We start from the raw sequence: 19,518 nt of genomic DNA on the forward strand, positions 1-19,518 counted from the left end.
GCCAGACCGCGACGCCGCGGGGGCCGGGCAGCGCCGCTCGGCCCAGGCGCCTGTGCCGCCGCGAGGCGCGGAGCCGCGCGGGGCGGGCCTGGGAGGGGAGCGGCCGCGGGGGCGGGGCCGGGGCGGGGCCGGAGGAGGAGACGGAAGCGGCGAGCGAGCCCGAGCTGGAGCCGCATCGAAGCTGCGTCCGGGCCGGTGGAGCGGCGGCGGCGGCGGGGTTGGCCGGGGCGAAAGGGCGCTGGAGCCTGGGCGGGCGGGCAGAGGGCCGGGGGGGCGCGGCCCGGGAGTGGGAGACGGGCGTGCCGGGGGGATGCGAGCCAGGGCCGTGGGGCGGGGCGGGCGGCGGCCGCGGGAGCGGCGCCGGGGGCGGGCGGCGGCATGAGGCGCGGGGCCGGCGGCCGCGGGAGGGCGGCGCGGCCCGCGGCCCGGTCGCTCCCGCTGCAGCTGCTGGCCGGCGCGCTGTGCCCTGACAGCTGGGCCTCGGCCGCTCTCGTCTCAGCCGCGTCCCGGGCCGCCGCTGGTGACCACTCGCCGCGCCGCCGGAGGCTTCACCCGCGTCCTCCCTCAGGACGCGCCCGCGGAGCTCGGGCGCCTTCGCCCCGGACCCGGAGGCCGCGCTGCGCGGGGCGGCGGCGAGGCCGGAAGATGGCCTGGGTGCTCAGTATGGACGAGGTGATCGAGTCCGGGCTGGTGCACGACTTCGACTCCAGCCTGTCCGGCATCGGGCAGGAGCTGGGCGCCGGCGCCTACAGCATGAGGTAAGGGGCGCGCGGCTGCCTCCGTCGGGCGGGGCCTGGGCCGCGGGGTCGGGGTCCTGCCGCGTGGCGCGGTGGTCTGGGGGGCCCGACGCGGGGTGGCTGGCGGTGGACCCCGCCGCGGCAGCCCGGGAAGCGGCCGTGGCTGTTGAGGTTGGGTCACAGGAGAGAAAGGAGCTTCCTTCTCAAGTGATTTACGAGTCCTTTTAGCTGGCATAGGCTGTACAAAAGGCGCCGCTTCTAATGGGAGAGCTGCAGCCTTTCCTACGGTGCGTGCTAGCGTGGCCCATGGATTTCAGCCGCTTGACTTTAGAATAGTAAGTTATATTGTGAGCGAAAGGAGCCCCGAGGGCTGGCGAGCGCATTGACTTGCTTGTATAGTCTCCTGATTGTCTGCGAATGAAGTTGGGCCCTTGACTTGGTTTCTTTATTCTCAGAGTGACTCCCCTCAGGCTGTTTCCTGTTGCAGAGGGTTTTTAAGATTGTGCCACAAACAATAGTTTAGTCACTGCTGTCTGCACCAGCAGCTGTTCCGTTTTGTGTAATTGGGAGAGTTGGAAACAGATAGGGGCCAAGTGTGTGTGTGTGTGTGTGTGTGTGTGTGTGTGTGTGTGTGTGTGTCCCTGATCCCCGAAAGAGTTGAAGACTTCTTCGTGGCTCAGAAGCTCTTTGCTTTGATATTGGAATATGACTTGTGTAGTAGTGTATAGTTTATCCTAGGAACCAAAACACTGAGTGGTCTTTGAAATTGGTGTAGAATTAAGTGAATTAAGTTTAAAGCACACCACCTGTGTGCGATGCGCAGGGCCAAGTGCCGTTTCCCAGTACTCCTATCTTCCTGCCACCCAGGGGAGGGCGGAAGCATTAATACCCCACGAGAAATGGCCTGGGTCAGAGCTGGTCTGGAGTAGTCCAGCCCAGGCTCATCCCTGAAGGAGTTTGGCTTAGCTCTGGCCTACACAGAACTCAGAACAGTCGAGAGGTTTCTTGGCCCATGGAAAGGTGGAAAGCATACTAAACTGAGAATTAAGCCGCTAGCATCTGACCCTGATTTGGTCTCTGCTCGCCTCCCTCAACTTGGCACCTCCTTTCTCTCCAGTTGTGTAACTAGAGGGTTTTGGATGAGGTGGATTGTTTTCCAGAACAACTGTCTTGGTTGGTGAGGAAATTGAGCTACTGAAAGTCTCCATGTGGCCCAGAGAGAAGTACTGAAGAGGAGGCTTTTCTGTGGAAAACCTCCAATTAGTGCCCTTGTCTGCTTGAGAGCACAACATGGGGCTGCTGGAAAGCTTGCTTATTGGTAGTTTTTAGAACTTGGCTTGTTTCTAGGGTCTTCCATGAATCTGCGATTGGGTTTTTTGTTGTTGTTGTTTGTTTTCTGGTGATTCTGCCAACTTGGCTAATTTGTGTTTAGGGTTATTTCTCTGAAAAGGAACCCCGTCCTTGGTAATAGCCTCCCCTTGGTTGTATTCTCAAGTCAGGCATCTTTGTGGTTTTCATTTATGATACTCCACTTGGGAAAACCTTCTCCCTTAAGTGTTTCTGGCTGTGCCATTAAATCTAAAATGTCCAGGGTCTCAGAAAGTGAATATTAGTTTTTGAGGGGGGCTTGTTTATTTGTTCATGTATAATTGGGTTATGAGAAATCAATAAGAGTTTGCCTCTTGTGCCTTCAAGACCTTTGATTTGGAATTTTCATATATGAGACATTACAAAATTGAGCTGACAAGCAGAATGTCTGAAGGGCATTAGGGTTCTGCAGAACTACCTGATTTGCTGTTTCTCTCCCCATTTACCAGGAGTCCCCTGGAGCAGTCTGCTTCTTCTGCATAGGAACTAGGAAGCAAACTAATAGCTGTAATTTTAAGACTTGGGAGGCTGAGGCAGGGAGATCACCTGAGATCACTTGTGTGTGTGTGTGTGTGCTCGCGCGCGTGCTCGGGCAGCTCAAGAAGTATACTTGAACTTTTGGGAAAATCTTGATAGAAATTTGGTTTGGTGGGCTGCAGAGATGGCTCAGCAGGTAAAGTCGCCTGCCACCAAGCTTGTGACATGAGTTCTAGCCCTAGGACATAGATGATGGAAGGAGAGAACTGACTTCTGCAAGTTGTCCTCTTAGCACACGCATGTTGCAGGCACGCTTATGCTAACTTTTATAATTAAGTGCAAGCTGCTTTCCAGTTTTCTTTAAACTATATTTGCTTTATTTGGATATCTTAAAACAAAATGTATTCTGCCTCTAACCTCAGGGTTCTGGGAATTTAACCCAAGGCCTTGAGTTTACTAGGTCCTTTTTCCTTCTTTCTATTTTTTTGAGATGAGGGCTCACTATGCAGTCCAGGCTGTCCTGGGACTCACTGTGTACCCTAGGCTTGCCTTGAATAGATCCTGAGTGCTGGAATTATATAGGAATAAGCCACTGTACCTAGTAAGGCAAAAGTATTAAAAGTTTTGTTTTCTTTTTGTTGTTGTTTTTTTTTTTCTTTTTCTCTTTTCTTTCTTTCTTTCTTTTTTTGAGAAGGGTCTCATTAGCCCATACAGGCTTTGAACTCACTGAGTATCTGAGGATAACTTTGAACTTCTGATCCTCCGGAGAACTTGAATTATAGGTGTGAACCACCTCCTGTTCTGTGTAGTGCTGCCTTGAATACAGGTCTTTGTGCATGGTAGTGGGCCAAGCACAGTATCAGTTGAACTATGTCTTCTGCCTTATTTAGACTGTTGTTTTAGGTTGTCTTGGAGCTTACAGTATAGTCCAGGCTGGCCTCAAACTTGAGACCTGCTTCTGCTTTCCAAATACTGCAGTTTTATTCCTAAAATTTGTTTCAGGAGGTACTTTTCTTAGTTTTTTTGTGGATGATACCTTGAAAGAATTGGAGAACTGGTTTTCTTCAGATGTATGGCCTTAAATATGTTTTATTAAATAATGTAACATTGGAACTGTGTTTAGGCCACTTTTTGGTATTCCCTTTGCTTCTCTTTCTGTGGGAAGGAGTCTGATTCTCATTTTGCAGATATGTGTTCTGTGGCCAGACTTGTAAGTTCAGATTCCCTTTGAAATGAACCAAGTCATACATAAATCTTAACTTTTTTCATTACAGTATCAATTCTAGGCTGGGGGGTATAGCTGAATTCTTAAGAGTGCTTGCCTGGCATGCATGAAGCCCTAGGTTCAGTCCCTACACTGCCTCAAAGTTGGCACAGTGTTACACACATCACGTGTAGATGGAAACATCAGAAACTCAAGGCTATTCTGGACTATATAGCAAGTTCTAGGCCAGCTTGAGAGACGGGGTCGGGGAGGGAGGGAGGGAGGGAGGAAAAGAAAAGAAAGAAAGCTAGCCCTTACTGATTGATAAAATGATTACAAACCATTTGTGTTACCCTTTTTTTTCTAAACCAAAAACTATTTTGCAAAACAAAACTTAGCCATAAGAGTGAAATTCCTTTTTTTGTAAAACTTAATTTGCTTACCTGATACAAATAAAGAAAATCAGCCTCACATAGAACAGTGCTTAGAAAAGGCAAGTGTATATAGAAACCCTTTTCAGATAGTTTGTGAATATTCTTTTTAGAACTTACCAACATTTGACAAGTGGTAGATTACTTATGAAAAAACTTACTAGGTTGTAAAGATGGCTCAGTTGTTAAGAGCACTACTGGCTGTTCTTCCAGAGGACTCAGGTTCAATTCTAAGCATTTACATGCAGCTTACAACTGTCTTTAACTCCAGTCTCAAGGGATGCACATCCCTCTTATGGCTTTCTCGGACACCAGGCAAGCATGTGGTGCATAGACAGACAGATATGAAGTAAAACAGCCATACACATAAAATAAATAACTTTTCCCCCCAAGACAGCATTTTAAAGTGTAGCTCTGGTTGTCCTGGAACTTACTCGGTAGACCAGGCCAGCCTCGAACTTGCAGAGATCTGTCTGCCTCTGCCTCCCAATTTCTGGAATTAAAGGCAGCCCTGATAAAATAAATAACTTTTTAAAATGTTATTTATTCAGTGTGTGTGTGTGTGTGTGTGTCTGTGTCTGTGTGTACAACTCTAGGGTGGAGGTCAGAGAATGGACAGCTTGCTTTTGTCAGTTGTCTCCTTTTATCACCACATAGGTTCTGCAGGTTAAACTCAGCTTGTCAGGATTGGCAGCAAATGCCTTTATCCACTGAGTGGCCTAGTGACAGTCTCCTAAAGCTCTGCTGACATGTAGAATCTAAAACCATCACATTTCGGTGTTTTCTGTTGTTGTTGTTGTTGTTTTGAGGCAGAGTCTATTTAGCCCTTTTAGCTGGGACTCTCCATACTCCTGCTTCAGAGAGCTGGGTTACAGCTATGTGCTACTGTGCTCAGTAACATTTTGACATTTTTAAGTTACACAGTATCAAGAAGTTTTATTCTTTAATATAGCTGTCTGCACATGGTGGAGACCTAGAGTTTATTACTGTAACTTATTGTCAATTTTTTTGCCTTGAATGATGAGCTCCATTTGTTAAATTTGTAATTTTAAAAATTACATTTATGCCCATGCCTTTAATTCCAGCACTCGGGAGGCAGGGGCAAGTGGATTCCTGTGAGTTTGAGGCTAGCCTGGTCTACAAAGCGAGTCCAGGACAGCCAAGGCTACACAGAGAGACCCTGTCTCGAAAAAAAAAATTAAACTTATTTTTTTTGTATTTGCGTACCATAGGGCATGCTTGGTGTAAAGATCAGAAAACAGCGTTTGGGTTCTCTCCTTCCACCAGGTGTTTCAGGAATGGAGCTTGGGTTGTCAGGCCTGGCCACAAGACCAGCTAAGTCATCTTGCCAGTCTCCACTGGCAATTTTGAGAACATTTCTGTTCTATATCCAGGTCTGAGTAATCATACCTTTTCAGGTTAAATGATGTCTCTTTCTGTCTCACCCATTTGTAAGATCTTTCCCTCAACTTCACCAATTATTAGAGCCCAGAGAAGTAGAGTAGCCTGCAGAGTGTCCCTCAAAGACAGCGGGAGTTTGCAGATCCAGATGAGGACTGGCCTCTGGTCCTTTCCATCACCTTCTTAAGCATCCTCCTGATATGATAGTGTGTGAGCAGTCTCAACATAGACAGAGTGGGATCTCAACAGGAGGAAAGTGGTCTGAGAATCATTTGGGTGGTGGTGTGTTGCGTTGCTTTTTGAGTGAGGTTTTCTTACATAGTCCATGCCATAGCCCATGGTGGTCTCAAGTTAACTATGTAGCTTAGGCTAGCCTTAAACTTGTGCAGTCCTCATGTAGAAGCTCGCGGCTTGGTTAGAACTTATGTTGTTGTGTTACCCCTACCTTGCTTGTTACAAGTCTGATAATTTTATTTCATTCTAAGATATAGGATCTCATGTTTTCTGCATAGCTAGACAGTGTCTTTATTTGTTTGTTTGTTTTGTTTTTCAAGACAGGGTTTCTCTGTGTAGCCCTGGCTGTCCTGGACTCGCTTTGTAGACCAGGCTGGCTGGCCTGGAACTCAAAGCGACCCACCAGCCTCTGCTTCCCAAGTGCTGGGATTAAAGGCGTGTGCCACCTCCGCGTGGCCTTGATAGTGTCTTTAAATGGTGATGGATTTGTTTTTCCTGTAGTTCTAATATTTCCTTCTGTCTCCCTCTTCGTGACGTGTGAAATGGTTTCAGTGAAATGTTGGCCAAAGACACCAAAAGCTGGAACCCTTCGTTATCTTACTGATTTTATAGAGAATGTTTTTAAATTTTCATAAACTGTCTTGTCTCTGTTCTTAGAAAACATTAGCTTTTAGCGTTCTTGTCTTTTTAAGAATATTTTAAAGCAGTTATTTTACATGTGTATGAGTGTTTGCCTGCATGCGTGTCTGTGCACCATATTTGAGCCAGGGACACAAGGAGACCAGAAGGTGTCAGATTTCCTGCAACTGGGGTTATGGATGTGTGTACCACCTTGTGTGGGTACTGGAAACCAAACCCAGGGCTTTTTAAAGAACAACAAGTGGGTTTTTTCCCCCCTCTTCCCTTCCCCTCTCCTCCCCTCCCTTCCCCTGCTCTCCTCTCCTTTTTTGAGCAACAAGTTCTTAACCATGAGCCATCTCTCCAGCTCTCTTTTTACCGCATTTTACTAGAAAGTGTGTGCAGGGTGTGTGTGTGTCTGTGTGTGTGTGTGTCTGTCTGTCTGTCTGTCTGTCTGTACTTGCTACTGCACATATGTAGGAGTCAGAGGACAGCTTTTAAGATTCTGTTTTTTCCTTCTACGTTGTGTTCCTAACTTTGTCAACAAGTTCCTCTACCAGATGAGCAATTTCACCTGGCCTTGTTTTTCGTAGAATCTCATTCTATAGCCTGTGTGGGGCTATTTATTCAAAGGTTGAAGCCAGTCGTGATGACACACACCTGAAATCCTAGTAGTACTTAGGAGTGGAGGCAGTTTAGGACCATCTTTGCCTACTTAGTGAATTCGAGGTCATCCTGAGCTACCTGAGACCTTCTCTCAAGACAGGAAAAAGTTTTGTGAAGTTCACATAGAGTGAATTCTGGATTTGAACTTTCAGCTCTTTTTCAGTGAGAATGTTTATACCTGTAATTTATTTCAGGGACATGGGAATACCCAGATTATCTTAGTTGTGATTGACTTATGGTCCTAGCTGAGTCTTGGCTTCAAGCTGCTCAGTGGTTAGTGACCATACCCCTGCCCCACCGCCACTGCTTTCCTGGAGGGCTTCCCACCTTAGTGTGCTTCCTTTGTGTCCGGGTGACTGACTCCCTTACTTCATGTTGAGTGACAAAAACAACTCTGCACATACTCAGAACTTAGTGTTGTCTGAGCTGAGGTGGGTCATTTTGTGTTTATCCTACTTTGGTTATTTGGGTTGTCAAGTTTGGCATTTGCTCAGCCTTTTTCTCTTCAGATGTTGCCCTGCTGCAGCAGTCTTGCTTCTGGCTAGAACAGGAGGTGGTAATGTGCAGTCTTGGTCAGGCGTGAGCACCCATCTTTAATCCCAGCACTGAAGGTGCAGAGGCTGGCCAGTTTCTGTGAGGTCAGCCTGATCTACATAGTGAGTTCAGCCTGATCTACATAGTGAGTTCCAGGAGAGCCAGAGCTACATGGTGAGACCCTGTTTCAATCCCCTGTTCTTTCTTTGTTTTGTTTTGTTTTGTTTTTCGAGACAGGGTTTCTCTGTGTAGCCTTGGCTGTGCTGGACTTGCTTTGTAGACCAGGCTGGCCTGGAACTCACAGAGATCTGCCTGTCTCTGCCTCCCAGTGCTGGGATTAAAGGCACGCGCCACCACCACTTGGCTCTTAATCTCATTATTAAGAAAAGAAAGTCTGCAATCTTTTTTCTCTTCTCCTTCATATTTCTCATTCCCCACTACCCCTCTGTGCCATCTCTAGATAACTTCTTTTTCTTCATTCTGTTTTTCTAAGTTTCCAGTTACTTAGAGCTGCCGTTCAACCTGAGTTCTTAATTTGGGTCATCTTAATTCCTGTTCTGAGAATTCTGTGTGCTCCCTTTCGCGTTTGCTACACTTGAAATCTCCTGTTCCCTGTACATCTTTCCAGACCTGTCTTTTTTATTTCTTCAAGCTAGGTAAGCATGATTTCATAATTTGGGTCTGATAATTTTAGTGTTCGACATCTGAATCATTTCTATATCCAATTAGGAAAATGAAAACCACTGAGGTGTTTTCTGGTAGAGGTGCTGAGATAGCTGGGGCAGGGGCTCCTGCTGGCTGAGCATCCAGCTCTCTGAGGCCTGTGTGTTTCCTGCCTTGCACCTGCCTCATCTGAAATCTCTCACAAGTGCTTCTCCTTAGCTTAGACTAACAAGATTCCAGTTAGTGAGAAGTGTGCAACGAGTGGTTGTGAGGCCTCTATTCTCTGCAGCAGAGGTAGAAGAGCTGGGGACTGCAGCAGACGGAGTCTGACTGGGTGTTAGCCATCTGTTGTTTTCACTTTGGGTTCTTATTCCTAGAGTGTTGTTTGTCCTTTTATGCTCAGTTATTTTTGAGTCTTGGCATTGTGGAGTTACCTGGAATAATTTGATGCTTGTCAAACTCCAGGAGGGTCTTCCTACCTGGTTAGGTCCTCCTTAAGTCCACATTGAGCAGTTTCTTGGAGCATCTGGAGAAACTACTGTGATAGGCATCCTTGCAGGAGCTTGCTGTCCTTTATCTTTGCTCTCAGACTCTTAGCTCTCCAGTTCATTTGGCAGTGGGAGTGTTTTAGACCCATACGGTAGCCAAAACCATCACAGTGTTATGGTTCTATCTTCAGGCTGGAATGGTACCCTTTGGTAAAAGCTGCTTTGTGTTCCAGGCTTGCTCAAAGATTTTGAACTTTGCTTGTATGTCAGCCTTGTGTAAGGAGAATATTGAGGTTGGAGAGAAAGCTCAGCAGTTAAGAGCACTTAATGCTAATTAAGTGCAGACCAGCCAGTGTTCAGATAACCACCTATAACCCCAGTTGCAAAGGATCCAGTGCTCTCTTCTGGCACACACAATTCTACATACATACAATTCATGCTTGGGCGTGTGCACATACACACTACATAAATAAACCTTTTTTTAAAAAAGAGAACATGTGATATTATAGAACCCTTCCCCATTTGCTGGCCTGGAGCTCTCAGTAGTCTTGGCCTTGAGTTGATGATCTACCTCAGATACTTGCTGTCATGTTCTTTGTGGGGCAGAATTAATTATAGACTGCTCTGTTAGTTCAGACCTCCATGTTATTTCCGTCTTGGTTTTATTCTTATCTTTTGAATTTTTTGAAAAAATATCACATTTTATTTATTACCATGTGTGTGAATGAAGATATGCATATGCATGCCATAGCACACATATGAAAATCAGAAGAAACTTGTTGGAGTTGGCCCTGTTGTTTCACCATGTGGGTCCTGGGGTCCTAGTGGCTGATCACTAGGCTTTATGTGGCAGGAGCCTTTCCTGGATGAGTCATTTAGCCAGCCCTGGGGCTTTTGAATTCTTCAGAATTTCACCTTCCAAGTGTGTTTTCATTACATAGTTTCTCACTAAGAAGGCATCAAATTTTAGCTTATTTTTGAAATCTAATCCATTGCTATAGGTGTGTTCAAAGCTATGAAAGGAGATGTAACACCCCGCTGCATGCGGGGCCCAGCCATCCTCCTGGAAGGCAGCATGCGCTGCTGGGCTTTTAGGTGTTCTTACAGTTCTTCATATAGTCATCATATCAGGCTTGGGGTGTGTGTGTGTGTGTGTGTGTGTGTGTGTTGTTGTTGTTTGTTTGTTTTTTCGAGATAGGGTTTCTCTGTATAGCCTTGACTGTCCTGGACTCACTTTGTAGACCAGGCTGGCCTGGAACTCACAACGGCCTGCCTGTGCCTCCCAAGTGCTGGGATTAAAGGCGTATGTCACCATTGCATGGCTTCTTTTTTTCTTAAGACAAGGTCTTGTACAGCTCAGAGGGAACTGAAACTCAGATGTAGTCAAGGCTGACCTTGGATTCCTGACACCTCTAGTGCTGGGTTACAGGTGTGCACCACCACACCCATCATATTTGTCTTGTGAGACAGAATCTCCTGTAGCCCAGGCTGGTTTTCATCTCCACATGTAGCCTAGGATAACTTTGAACTCTTGACCCTGAATCTGCTGGGATGATGGCAGGCATGCACCACTGTGCCCAACTTCAGTACTAAACTGTGTAGATGGTTCAACTTTTCTCATCAAGAGTTTTATCTGGGTTGTGTGCATTTTGAGGCTATGCAGTAGATACATTGTAGGATCAAATCTGTTGGATCATTCATGTGTGTTTCACTCAAAAATGTTCCACTTGTTTGAAATATCATGTAATGTCCCATATATATGTATTATTTGTCAGTTTTTAAAAATGAAATTTACTTACTTTAGTTCCATTTAAGAATCTGTCCTGGGCTGGAGAGATGTCTTAAGGGTTAAGAGCACTGGCTGCTCTTCCAGAGGACCCAGGTTCCATTTCTAGAATCTACATGGTAGCTCACAACCACCTATAACTCCAGTCCCAGGGGATCCGATGTCTTCTTCTGGCCTCTATTTGCACCAGACATGCACATGGTACACAAACATACATGCAGGCAAAATATCCATACACATAAAATAAAATTAATTTAAAAAGAGTCTGTCTTTAACATTCAAAAGACTCTTCATTTCTGGAATTACAAAGACCATTAAGGGTTAGTACTTTTCATATGGCTCAACATAGGAAATCTTGACTTGTAAGTGTTTTATTGATTCAGCAAGTATTTTTGGCTCCTTTGTATTAGATGACAGTGAAGAAGCAGCTTTGGACGTGGTTAGGCTAGGAAGAGCACAAACCTGTCAGCTCTCTGTGTTAGCAGCATAGCGGGCATGCATAGCAGCCTGCTGCTAACCCTGACTGAGGTAAGCCGTTGGCATGTTCTGTAGAAGAACAGAGCCACGAAATGGCCCTGAAAAAGGCATGTGGAGAGGTGAGTGTGCCCAGGGCCTGCTGAGGATGAGGAGCACTCGGAATGGGCTTTGTGTGATTTTGTTAGGATCCTGGTTGAAAGCAAGTAGAGGGTTTAGGGGAATAAGATGATCTAATTTCTGACGTTTGCTGTGTTGACTGGAACTTTTTCATCAAGAATATTTTTATTACTATTTCTGTGTGTCTGTGCATGTATGTGTTGTGTGAGTCAAAGAAAGTTATAAACAGCTATCAGCTGCTATGTGGATGCTGGGAACCAAACCCAAATCCTATACAAGAGCAAGAAGTACTTAACCACAGAATATCTTTCCAGCCTCTTCTCTTTCTTTTGGGATACATGGTCTCACTGCCCAGACTATCCTCAAACTTGGGGTGATCTTGCCTCAATGCTGTGATCACTAGCGTTCCCTGCTCTGCTCTCTATCCTCTTTTATCAGGGATTGAACCCAGGGCCTTGTAAATGCTAGGCAAATGTTCTGCTATTGCGCCCCAGCCCCAGCCCCTTTTTGAAGCAAGGTCTTATTATATAGCCTGGCTGGCCTGGAGTTATGTAGATCAAGCTGCCACCATGCCCCACATTTTATTTTTAGTTAAGTTTAAGAAACATTTAGCATCACAAGTAACGGTGGTACGGGCCTGTAATCCCAGCATTTGGGAGATAGAGGTAGGAGAATCAGTTCATGGGAATTCCTTGGCTACATAGTTACTTTGAAGCTAGCCTGGGCTATATGAAAGCCTTGGTAAAAAACAAACAAAACAAAACCACAAAGGGGCTGGAGAGAGTACTTGCTACATTTACAGAGGACCTAGGGATTCTGTTCCTAGCACCCTCGTGGTGCATGTGGTGGCTTACAATGCCAGTTCCAAGGGATCTAATGCTCTCTTCTGGCTTCCATGGGCACCAAACATGCATATGGTGCACACACACGTACATACATACATACACACATATATACATACATACAGGCAAAAACACTCATAAAAATAAAATCTTTTTTTTTTTTTTTTTTTAAATCCTCCCTGTTTTAATGGTGGGCATGTGCTATAGCTGCTCAGGAAAGCTGTTTGGCCATGAGGACTCTGCTAAGGTTCAAAGTCAGAGAACTGAGTCATATCTACACAGAAACATAAGGACATTCCCAGCATTATTCATAGCTGGAACAGCGAAGAAGCCCCATGTCATCAGAACAGATGCAGAATGTGTGTGCCCATGTAATAAAGCAAAGTTGTATAAAGGAGAGAAGTTCTGGTTCTTGCTGAACCACAGATAGACCCCACAAAATGCTAAGTGCAACAGGCCCATCGTAGGAGACTGTATATAACTGATGACTCCATTTGCATTAACTGTCTAGAATCAGCAAGTTAGTAGAGGCAGAATGGAGGCCAGTGATGGGATAATGGGGGTGGAGCAGAAAGAACAGTGAGTCATTACTGTTGGCTATGGGCATCTATTTTTCCCCCTTTGAGGCAGGGTCTTTTGTAGCTCAGGCTGACCTCAAACTGGCTCTGTAGTAAGGCTGACCTTGAACTTCAGGGATTACAAGTGGGAGCCACCATATCTGATTTGAGTGGTGCTGGAGATGGAAGCCAGACTTCAAAGCATAGTAAGCAAGCACTCTACCACCTGAGCCACATTCTTAGCCCCCCTCTTTTTGTTGTTGTTTGGTCTTTTGAGACAGGGTTCTTCTGTGTAGCCCTGGCTGCCTTCAAACTTGCTTTGTAGACCAGGTTTACCTCAAACTCACAGAAATTCACTTGCCTCTGTCCCTCCAACGCTGCTGATATTAAAGGCACATGCCACTATGGCCTTTTTTTTTTTTTTTTTTAAAGAAAAACCTCATCATATAATCCAGGCTGGCATCAAACTGTCTATTCTCCTAAGAGCTGAGATTAATAAAAGACTTGTTGTTATTGTTTTGTTTTTCAAGACAGGGTTTCTCTGTGTGTAGTCCTGGCTGTCCTGGAAACTCACAGAGATCTGCCTGCCTCTGTCTCTTTGAGTGCTGGGGTTACAGGTGTATGCCTGGCTAATAATAAGTGATTTCTTTTTGAGGAGGAAAATGTTTTAGAATTAGATACTAGTAGTGATTGCATGGCTATCAGTATGCAAAAAGAAAAAAGGAATTGAACATTGTTAAAAGATTGCTTACTGTTATTTAGTGACGCTGCTAAACACCAGCATAGCCCCCAAGCCCTGCCCTGCTCAGCTACAAAGCCGCTGTGGTAGGTAGTCTCAGGGGACCCTCGGATACAAGTTACTCCTAAGAGAGAAGGAGTTGCTGTTTCTACTGCCAGTTTGCTTTTCAGTCCTTGTTTTGGACTAGATGAGAAATTTTATGTTCTCAGCTGTAGCAGGTCTCCGTCGGGAGTGTTTTTCTTAAGCGCCATTTTATTTGGTTCTTCTTTGTGATTCCATGATGCTAGTGTGACTGTCTTCTGGCAGCAGTCTTAGTTCCTTCCTTTCAAAACAGGTAGCTATGCACTCTGAATTTACTTTTTTTTATTTTTTAAATAAAGGTCATCTGCAGTTTTATTTTTTACTTGATTGGAACAGGGTGTCATGCAGCTCAAGCTCTTCCGACTGAGCTATATCCCTAGCCAGTGCTTACTGTTTTATTTATTTGGAGACAGTCTCAATGTGTAACTTTGCAAATCTGGAACTTGTTACATAGGCCTTGAACTCACAGAGATCCACCTGCCTCTGACTCCTTGGCTGGGATTAAAGACCTATACCACTATACTTGGCCAGTTTACTGATTTTAAAAGAAAAAAATTTCCAGATGATTATTGTTGTGGTGGTGTTGGGGGTTAAGCCTAGGTCCCTGGCAGGTTAGGCAAGTGTCTCCACTGAACTACACGCTACAGCTATTATTTTACCGTGTTCTTCATGTGCTCTCATTACAAAATGGATAACTTATAGTATCTTTTAGACGAACGAGATTAGCATTAATAGTTTCACTCTATAAAACATCTCTTAAGTTTTCAGTGAAATAATGCATTGGCTGCCTAGCATGTACAGCTTTAGGTCCCACCTTCAGCAGTGGATGAGTGGTGACAACCCTGGATTACGTTTAGATACTTTCAAGTGCCCGAGACACAAAGGAAGGTCAGTTCTGATGTTCTGTTTTTCAGTGATGTATTGGCATTGCCCATTTTCAAGCAAGAAGATTCCAGCCTTTCCTTGGACGATGAGGCCAAGCACCCCCCCTTTCAATATGTAATGTGTGCTGCGACTTCACCAGCTGTGAAACTGCATGATGAGACACTCACGTACTTGAACCAAGGTTAGTATGGTTGGTCGGATACTGACATGTAAAACTCTACAAAGATCTTAAAAGTAATGTTTTGGTATTGTAACATATAGAGCCAGTGATAATTAAGAATTAGGTCCTTCAATTGTACAAGCTTAGCAAAAACTATAGGACTTTTTCTGTGAGCCAACAGTGTTATACATAAATAGCCCTTTCACGTATATGAAATTAAATGGAATCTTCACTTCACTGAACAGTAGGTTTTAGGCTTTATATTTATGGCTTGGTGGCACATGTTTTTAAGCCCAGCACTTGGGAGGCAGAGGCAGAGCTCTGAGTTTGAGGCCATTCTGGTCTATACAGTGAGTCCCAAAGCTACAGAGTTGAGACCCTGTCTTTAAAAAAAAAAAAAAAAAAGATGGAGGAATAACTAGTAATTACCCTGATAGGGAGTTTACAATCATGAGGCTCTTTGCGTTTAACATATAGTACTTATTTGGGCTTCAGTTATTGGAGATTTAACTCTCAGATAATTTTATTTAGTACCGTATTTTCAGACCATAAGATGCACTCCCTTCCCGCCCCCCTCGAAAAGTGGGGCAGAAATTAGGGTGCGCCTTATGGTCCGATAACTGTTTTTATTGTTTTACTGCTCTAAAAACTGGATGTGTCTTATGGTCCGAAAAATATGGTAATTTGTTTGGGGTTTAATATTTTCAGAAGAAACATCATAGAGGCAAGGATATGTATTTAACTTTTTTTTTTTTTTAATTCTGTTGGTTAATTCTGTGGTGTTAGGGATGGAACCCTGAGAATTGTTTAGGAACAAATGAAAGGTGTGGTTAGTTTTTAGCTATTTAATAAGAGGTGTTTTGTCTATTGTTGAGGTGCTTGGGATCCAACCCAGGGCTCTGTTTGTAAAGTAAGTGCTCACTCTATACCTGGCCCACTAAAGGCCTTTCTGGAACAGGGCCCTGTTCCAAAGGGAAGTTCTGAATGCATTTGGAATTGACAGGCCAGGTACTTGTGCTTTCTGAGTTGCAGGGGGGCTGAGAGCGAGGTTCCTAGTAGGTTTGGGACAGGACCCAGGAACTTTGCCTTTCTCTTTCTCCCCTTCTCCTCCCCCTCCCCTCTCTTCTCTTTTGAGACAAGTTCTCTGGCTAGCCTGGAGTTCCTCGAGGTCCACCAAGTGTTGAGGTTGTTACCACACTGTCAGGAACTTGTTTTTCCTGACAGATTGCTGCTGGCTTGGGTACCCTCTAGCCCTCCAGCATCACCTGTTGAAGGATACTGTTCAGAGGAGAGTTGGCAGGTATTCAGGAGTTAATGTTGTGATTTGCTGTCTGTTAGTAGCTTTCCCTTAGGCTCGCTGTTCACCTGCCTCTTGGAGCTATTCATTAGGACTCTGCCATTGGATATGTGAAGAAAACAAAAGAAAGAGGAAACTATATGTAACTTAGGTAGCAGAAACTGGAACAAGAATTCTTAGCTGTGTAGGAGGAGTTTGTTTTCAAACTATATGAGTACCGTGTTTAAAAACTGCAACTGTGGGGCTGGAGAGACGGCTCAGAGGTTAAGAGCACCATCTGTTCTTCCAGAGGTCCTGAGTTCAATCCCCAGCAACCACATGGTGCTCACAACTATCTATAATGAGATCTGATGCCCTCTTCTGACCTGCAGGCACACATGCGGGCAGAATACTTACTAAATAAATAAATAAATAAATAAATAAATATTCTGTGTGTGGGGGTGTGTGTTTAGATCAACAACAGCAATAAACCTGCAGCTGTGTTTGGTTGGTTATGTCTGAGGAGCATTTGTAAGAAGCGTTAGGTCCCTGATTTTGACCCTGGAGTAAAAACTAGTCCAGCCTGGAGTAACCGATTCTCTTTTGAGCAGGGTTACTTTTTGCTAGGGGACTGAGTCTTTGGAAGGGGGTGTGAGTGAGACCTATTCTGCTTTACTGCATTCTGGATTACTTGTAACCACCGGAGCATCGGAAGCCATTCCCCGATCAGGTTTCCTGACACCAGGTAGTGATGCCCACCAGCCTCATTTCTGGCATTCCAGTGTATCTCCAGTATATTCACTCTATGTTTTCTAAAAGTTTATTTAGGTTTTAGCTGAAAACACTTTGGATAAAAATTTAATCTCTGTAAGATGATAAATGGTTTTTGCCACAAAGTAAACATAACAATAACAAAACCCCCCAATTGTCAAATAATTGAGAAAATGATGATAAAGTGTCAGTATACTACATCTAAACTTAATACATTTGTGATAGAATTAGTTCAAAAGAGATATCTGGTGGTGACATGGGACATCTACACAGGCCCAGGCTGCCATAAGACCATGGACCAGGCATGACCCCAGCCTGGGCCTGGATGTCCGCATGACCTTAGGTAGTAGCTCAGACCACTCAGATCAACTTCCTCACTCAGCCCTTTCCTCCTGTCCCCATTTCTTTGCTTCCCCTCCAGCCACCCAGCACAGACCACAGATGTCAGCTTGGTTTTAGGTGGTAACTAGTGGTGGAGATAGCAACGCAGACTCCAACTGCAGCAGAACCACAGACCTAGACATGGTCCTTGGCAGCACCCAGGCCAGGACTGCACCGTGGCCTCATATCTGCCTGCTCCTCACTCCAGTCCCACCTTTCTCCACAGTGTAGAAACCCCTCAGCCTTGCTTTCTCTTTCATCTATCTCTCCACCACATACTTCATCTTTCCCCTCTCTCCACCTCACATTTGCTCATCATAGTGGAACAAGTGCTTGGGTGACTTTCTTTTTGGTTTTTTGAGACAGGGTTTCTTTGTGTAGCCTTGGCTGTCCTGGACTCACTTTGTAGACTAGGCTGGCCTCGAACTCACAGTGATCGCCTGCATCTGCCTCTGCTGGGATTAAAGCCACCACCGCCCAGCTGCCCGGGTAACTTTCTTTGGGCCTCCCTGGGCCAGCTAACACCGTGAATTTGTTTGTTTGTTTGTTTGTTTTTTAATGCTTAGGCTTAGCCAGGTGGATTTTAAAGTCTGAGTACTCACAAGGTAGGTAGGGATATGAGTTCATCATAGCAGCTTTCTTTCTTTCTTTCTTTCTTTCTTTCTTTCTTTCTTTCTTTCTTTTTGTTTTTCGAGACAAGGTTTCTCTGGTTACCCTTGGCTGTCCTGGACTCACTCTGTAGACCAAGCTGGCCTCGAACTCACAGAGATCCCCTGCCTCTGTCTCCCATAGTGCTGGCTGTTTGTTTTTTTTTTTTTTTTTCCAGCATATTCCTAATTTTTAAAATTCTCTAGACCAGTGTGTAGAAATTGTGTGTGTGTGTGTGTGTGTGTGTGTGTGTGTGTGTGTGTGTGTGTGTGTGTGTATACACAAATGAAGCAATGGGCAAATGTGACTTGGATTCAGTAACACAGAGAGGCTCCAGCTTAAAATTGGTGTTGGTCCATACAAAAAATGGTTTGTCCATGTTCACAGTACCATTTGTTGTCACCCTAAAATTGGGAACAACATAAAATATACATCATTTGATGAGTGGATGAATAAAATTTGGTCTGCTCATGCAATAGAATCTTTTCTGGCAATAAAAAGGGAAATTTTCATTAATTTACATTCAGTAAAAGAAATCAGTCTCCAACGCCTCACATACTATGTTTTTGTTTATATCCATGACTTTAGTAGTGAGTGTCTGGGAGCACAGGAAGTGACTGCTGCTGGGTTTGGGCTTCTGTTTAGATAATGAAAATACTCTAGAACTGGTAGTGGTGATAGTTGAACAGCTCTGAACATATTTACAACCTCATGAAGTTTAATGTAAAAGTAAACATGCTATAAATTAATATTTCAGAAAAACAGAAAGTTAGTCTCAGATCTATGTGCAGTAAAACAGTTCAGGAGACTAGCAAGTGAGAGTAAACTGACAGATGACCTCCCATGTGTAATTAAGAGGATAGAATGGTGTGATTTTTCAGGGAAAAAAAAGAGAGATTTGCTTCTATGGTGCACTGATACATACTCTCATGTAGCTAGCTGTATATGCTAAGGTCCACTTAAGTTACGCAGAATGGAGTAGTGTTCTTTACATGGATTGTTTTTGATACATAATTTCTTTAAATTAGGCCAGTCTTATGAAATTCGGATGCTGGATAATCGCAAAATGGGAGATATGCCTGAGATCAGTGGAAAGTTGGTAAAGGTAAGGACAGTCTGTCTTAATTGTAATAGCTACTGTGGTGACTGAGTAAAGTGGCTCTTTCTTGTGCAAGAGGTTTCTTTTTTGTTTTGTTTTTGTTTTTAAATGTGTGTCTATCTTGTGAGTGTGCCACTGCCACAGCATGCCATTGGAGGCTGCAGGGAGCTGGCTCTCGGCTTCCACCATGTGTGTTCTGGAAATTGCACCTAATTCCCTGAGCCATTGCTGTAAGCTTTTTTAAATAAAAATTTTAAAATATCTCTTTAGAAAAATGACTATTTTAAAAGTTTGGGCCTTTTAAGCTATATTTTGCTTACTCGTGTGTAACATGGAAATTACAGTTGTTGGGAACCAGGAACCAGTAAAAAAAAGTTAGTTTAGTTATGCAAAACCCATCGCCACAGCTAACCCTGAACTCTTTAGATTTTATTTATTTATTACTGGGGGGAGAGAGGTCACAGTGCACAAGGGTGTACATTGCCATATAGGAAGGCCAGAGGATAAGTTGGAAGTTTGTCTTTGCCTCCGTTGTGTGTTCTGGACGTTGAGCCTGGGCGTCAGGCTTACACTGCAGGCTTTTACCAGCTGAGCCATCTGACCACCCTGAATCTTTAATTTGACAACATGTTGGTTTTTTGTTTTTGCTTTTTTGGCTTTTCAAGACAGGGTTTCTCTGTGTGATAGCCCTGCTGTCCTTGACTCACTGTGTTGATTAGGCGTGAAAACACACTAATTAATTTTTTAAACATCCTTTTATTTTACTTTTTAAATTTTTCTTCAGAAGGACTTGGAATTTCAGCTTAGCTACTAACATATCTAAAGGGGATGTCAGTCATCCTACATAGCCCTTGTCTGGCCAGTGAGGATTGCTCCTC

The 19,518-nt window shown here is 44.5% G+C and overlaps 1 protein-coding gene across 3 annotated transcripts in view; it reads left to right on the forward strand.

Moving 5' to 3' along the window:
- Positions 1 to 484: 484 nt before the first annotated feature.
- The window catches only part of Ubp1 (upstream binding protein 1), a 44,741-nt gene continuing 25,707 nt past the window's right edge, over positions 485 to 19,518 (forward strand). The window contains exons 1-3 of one of the 3 annotated variants that reach the window (XM_051140744.1): positions 485 to 758; positions 14,335 to 14,486; positions 18,570 to 18,646. In XM_051140744.1, coding sequence (XP_050996701.1) covers positions 646 to 758; positions 14,335 to 14,486; positions 18,570 to 18,646 — 342 coding nt within the window. In that variant the 5' untranslated portion in view covers positions 485 to 645. The remainder of the gene's footprint in view (positions 759 to 14,334; positions 14,487 to 18,569; positions 18,647 to 19,518) is intronic. The other 2 variants (XM_051140742.1, XM_051140743.1) reach the window with 2 other exon arrangements.

The sequence above is a fragment of the Acomys russatus genome, chromosome 32 (assembly GCF_903995435.1).
Source record: "Acomys russatus chromosome 32, mAcoRus1.1, whole genome shotgun sequence".
Taxonomy (NCBI): domain Eukaryota; kingdom Metazoa; phylum Chordata; class Mammalia; order Rodentia; family Muridae; genus Acomys; species Acomys russatus.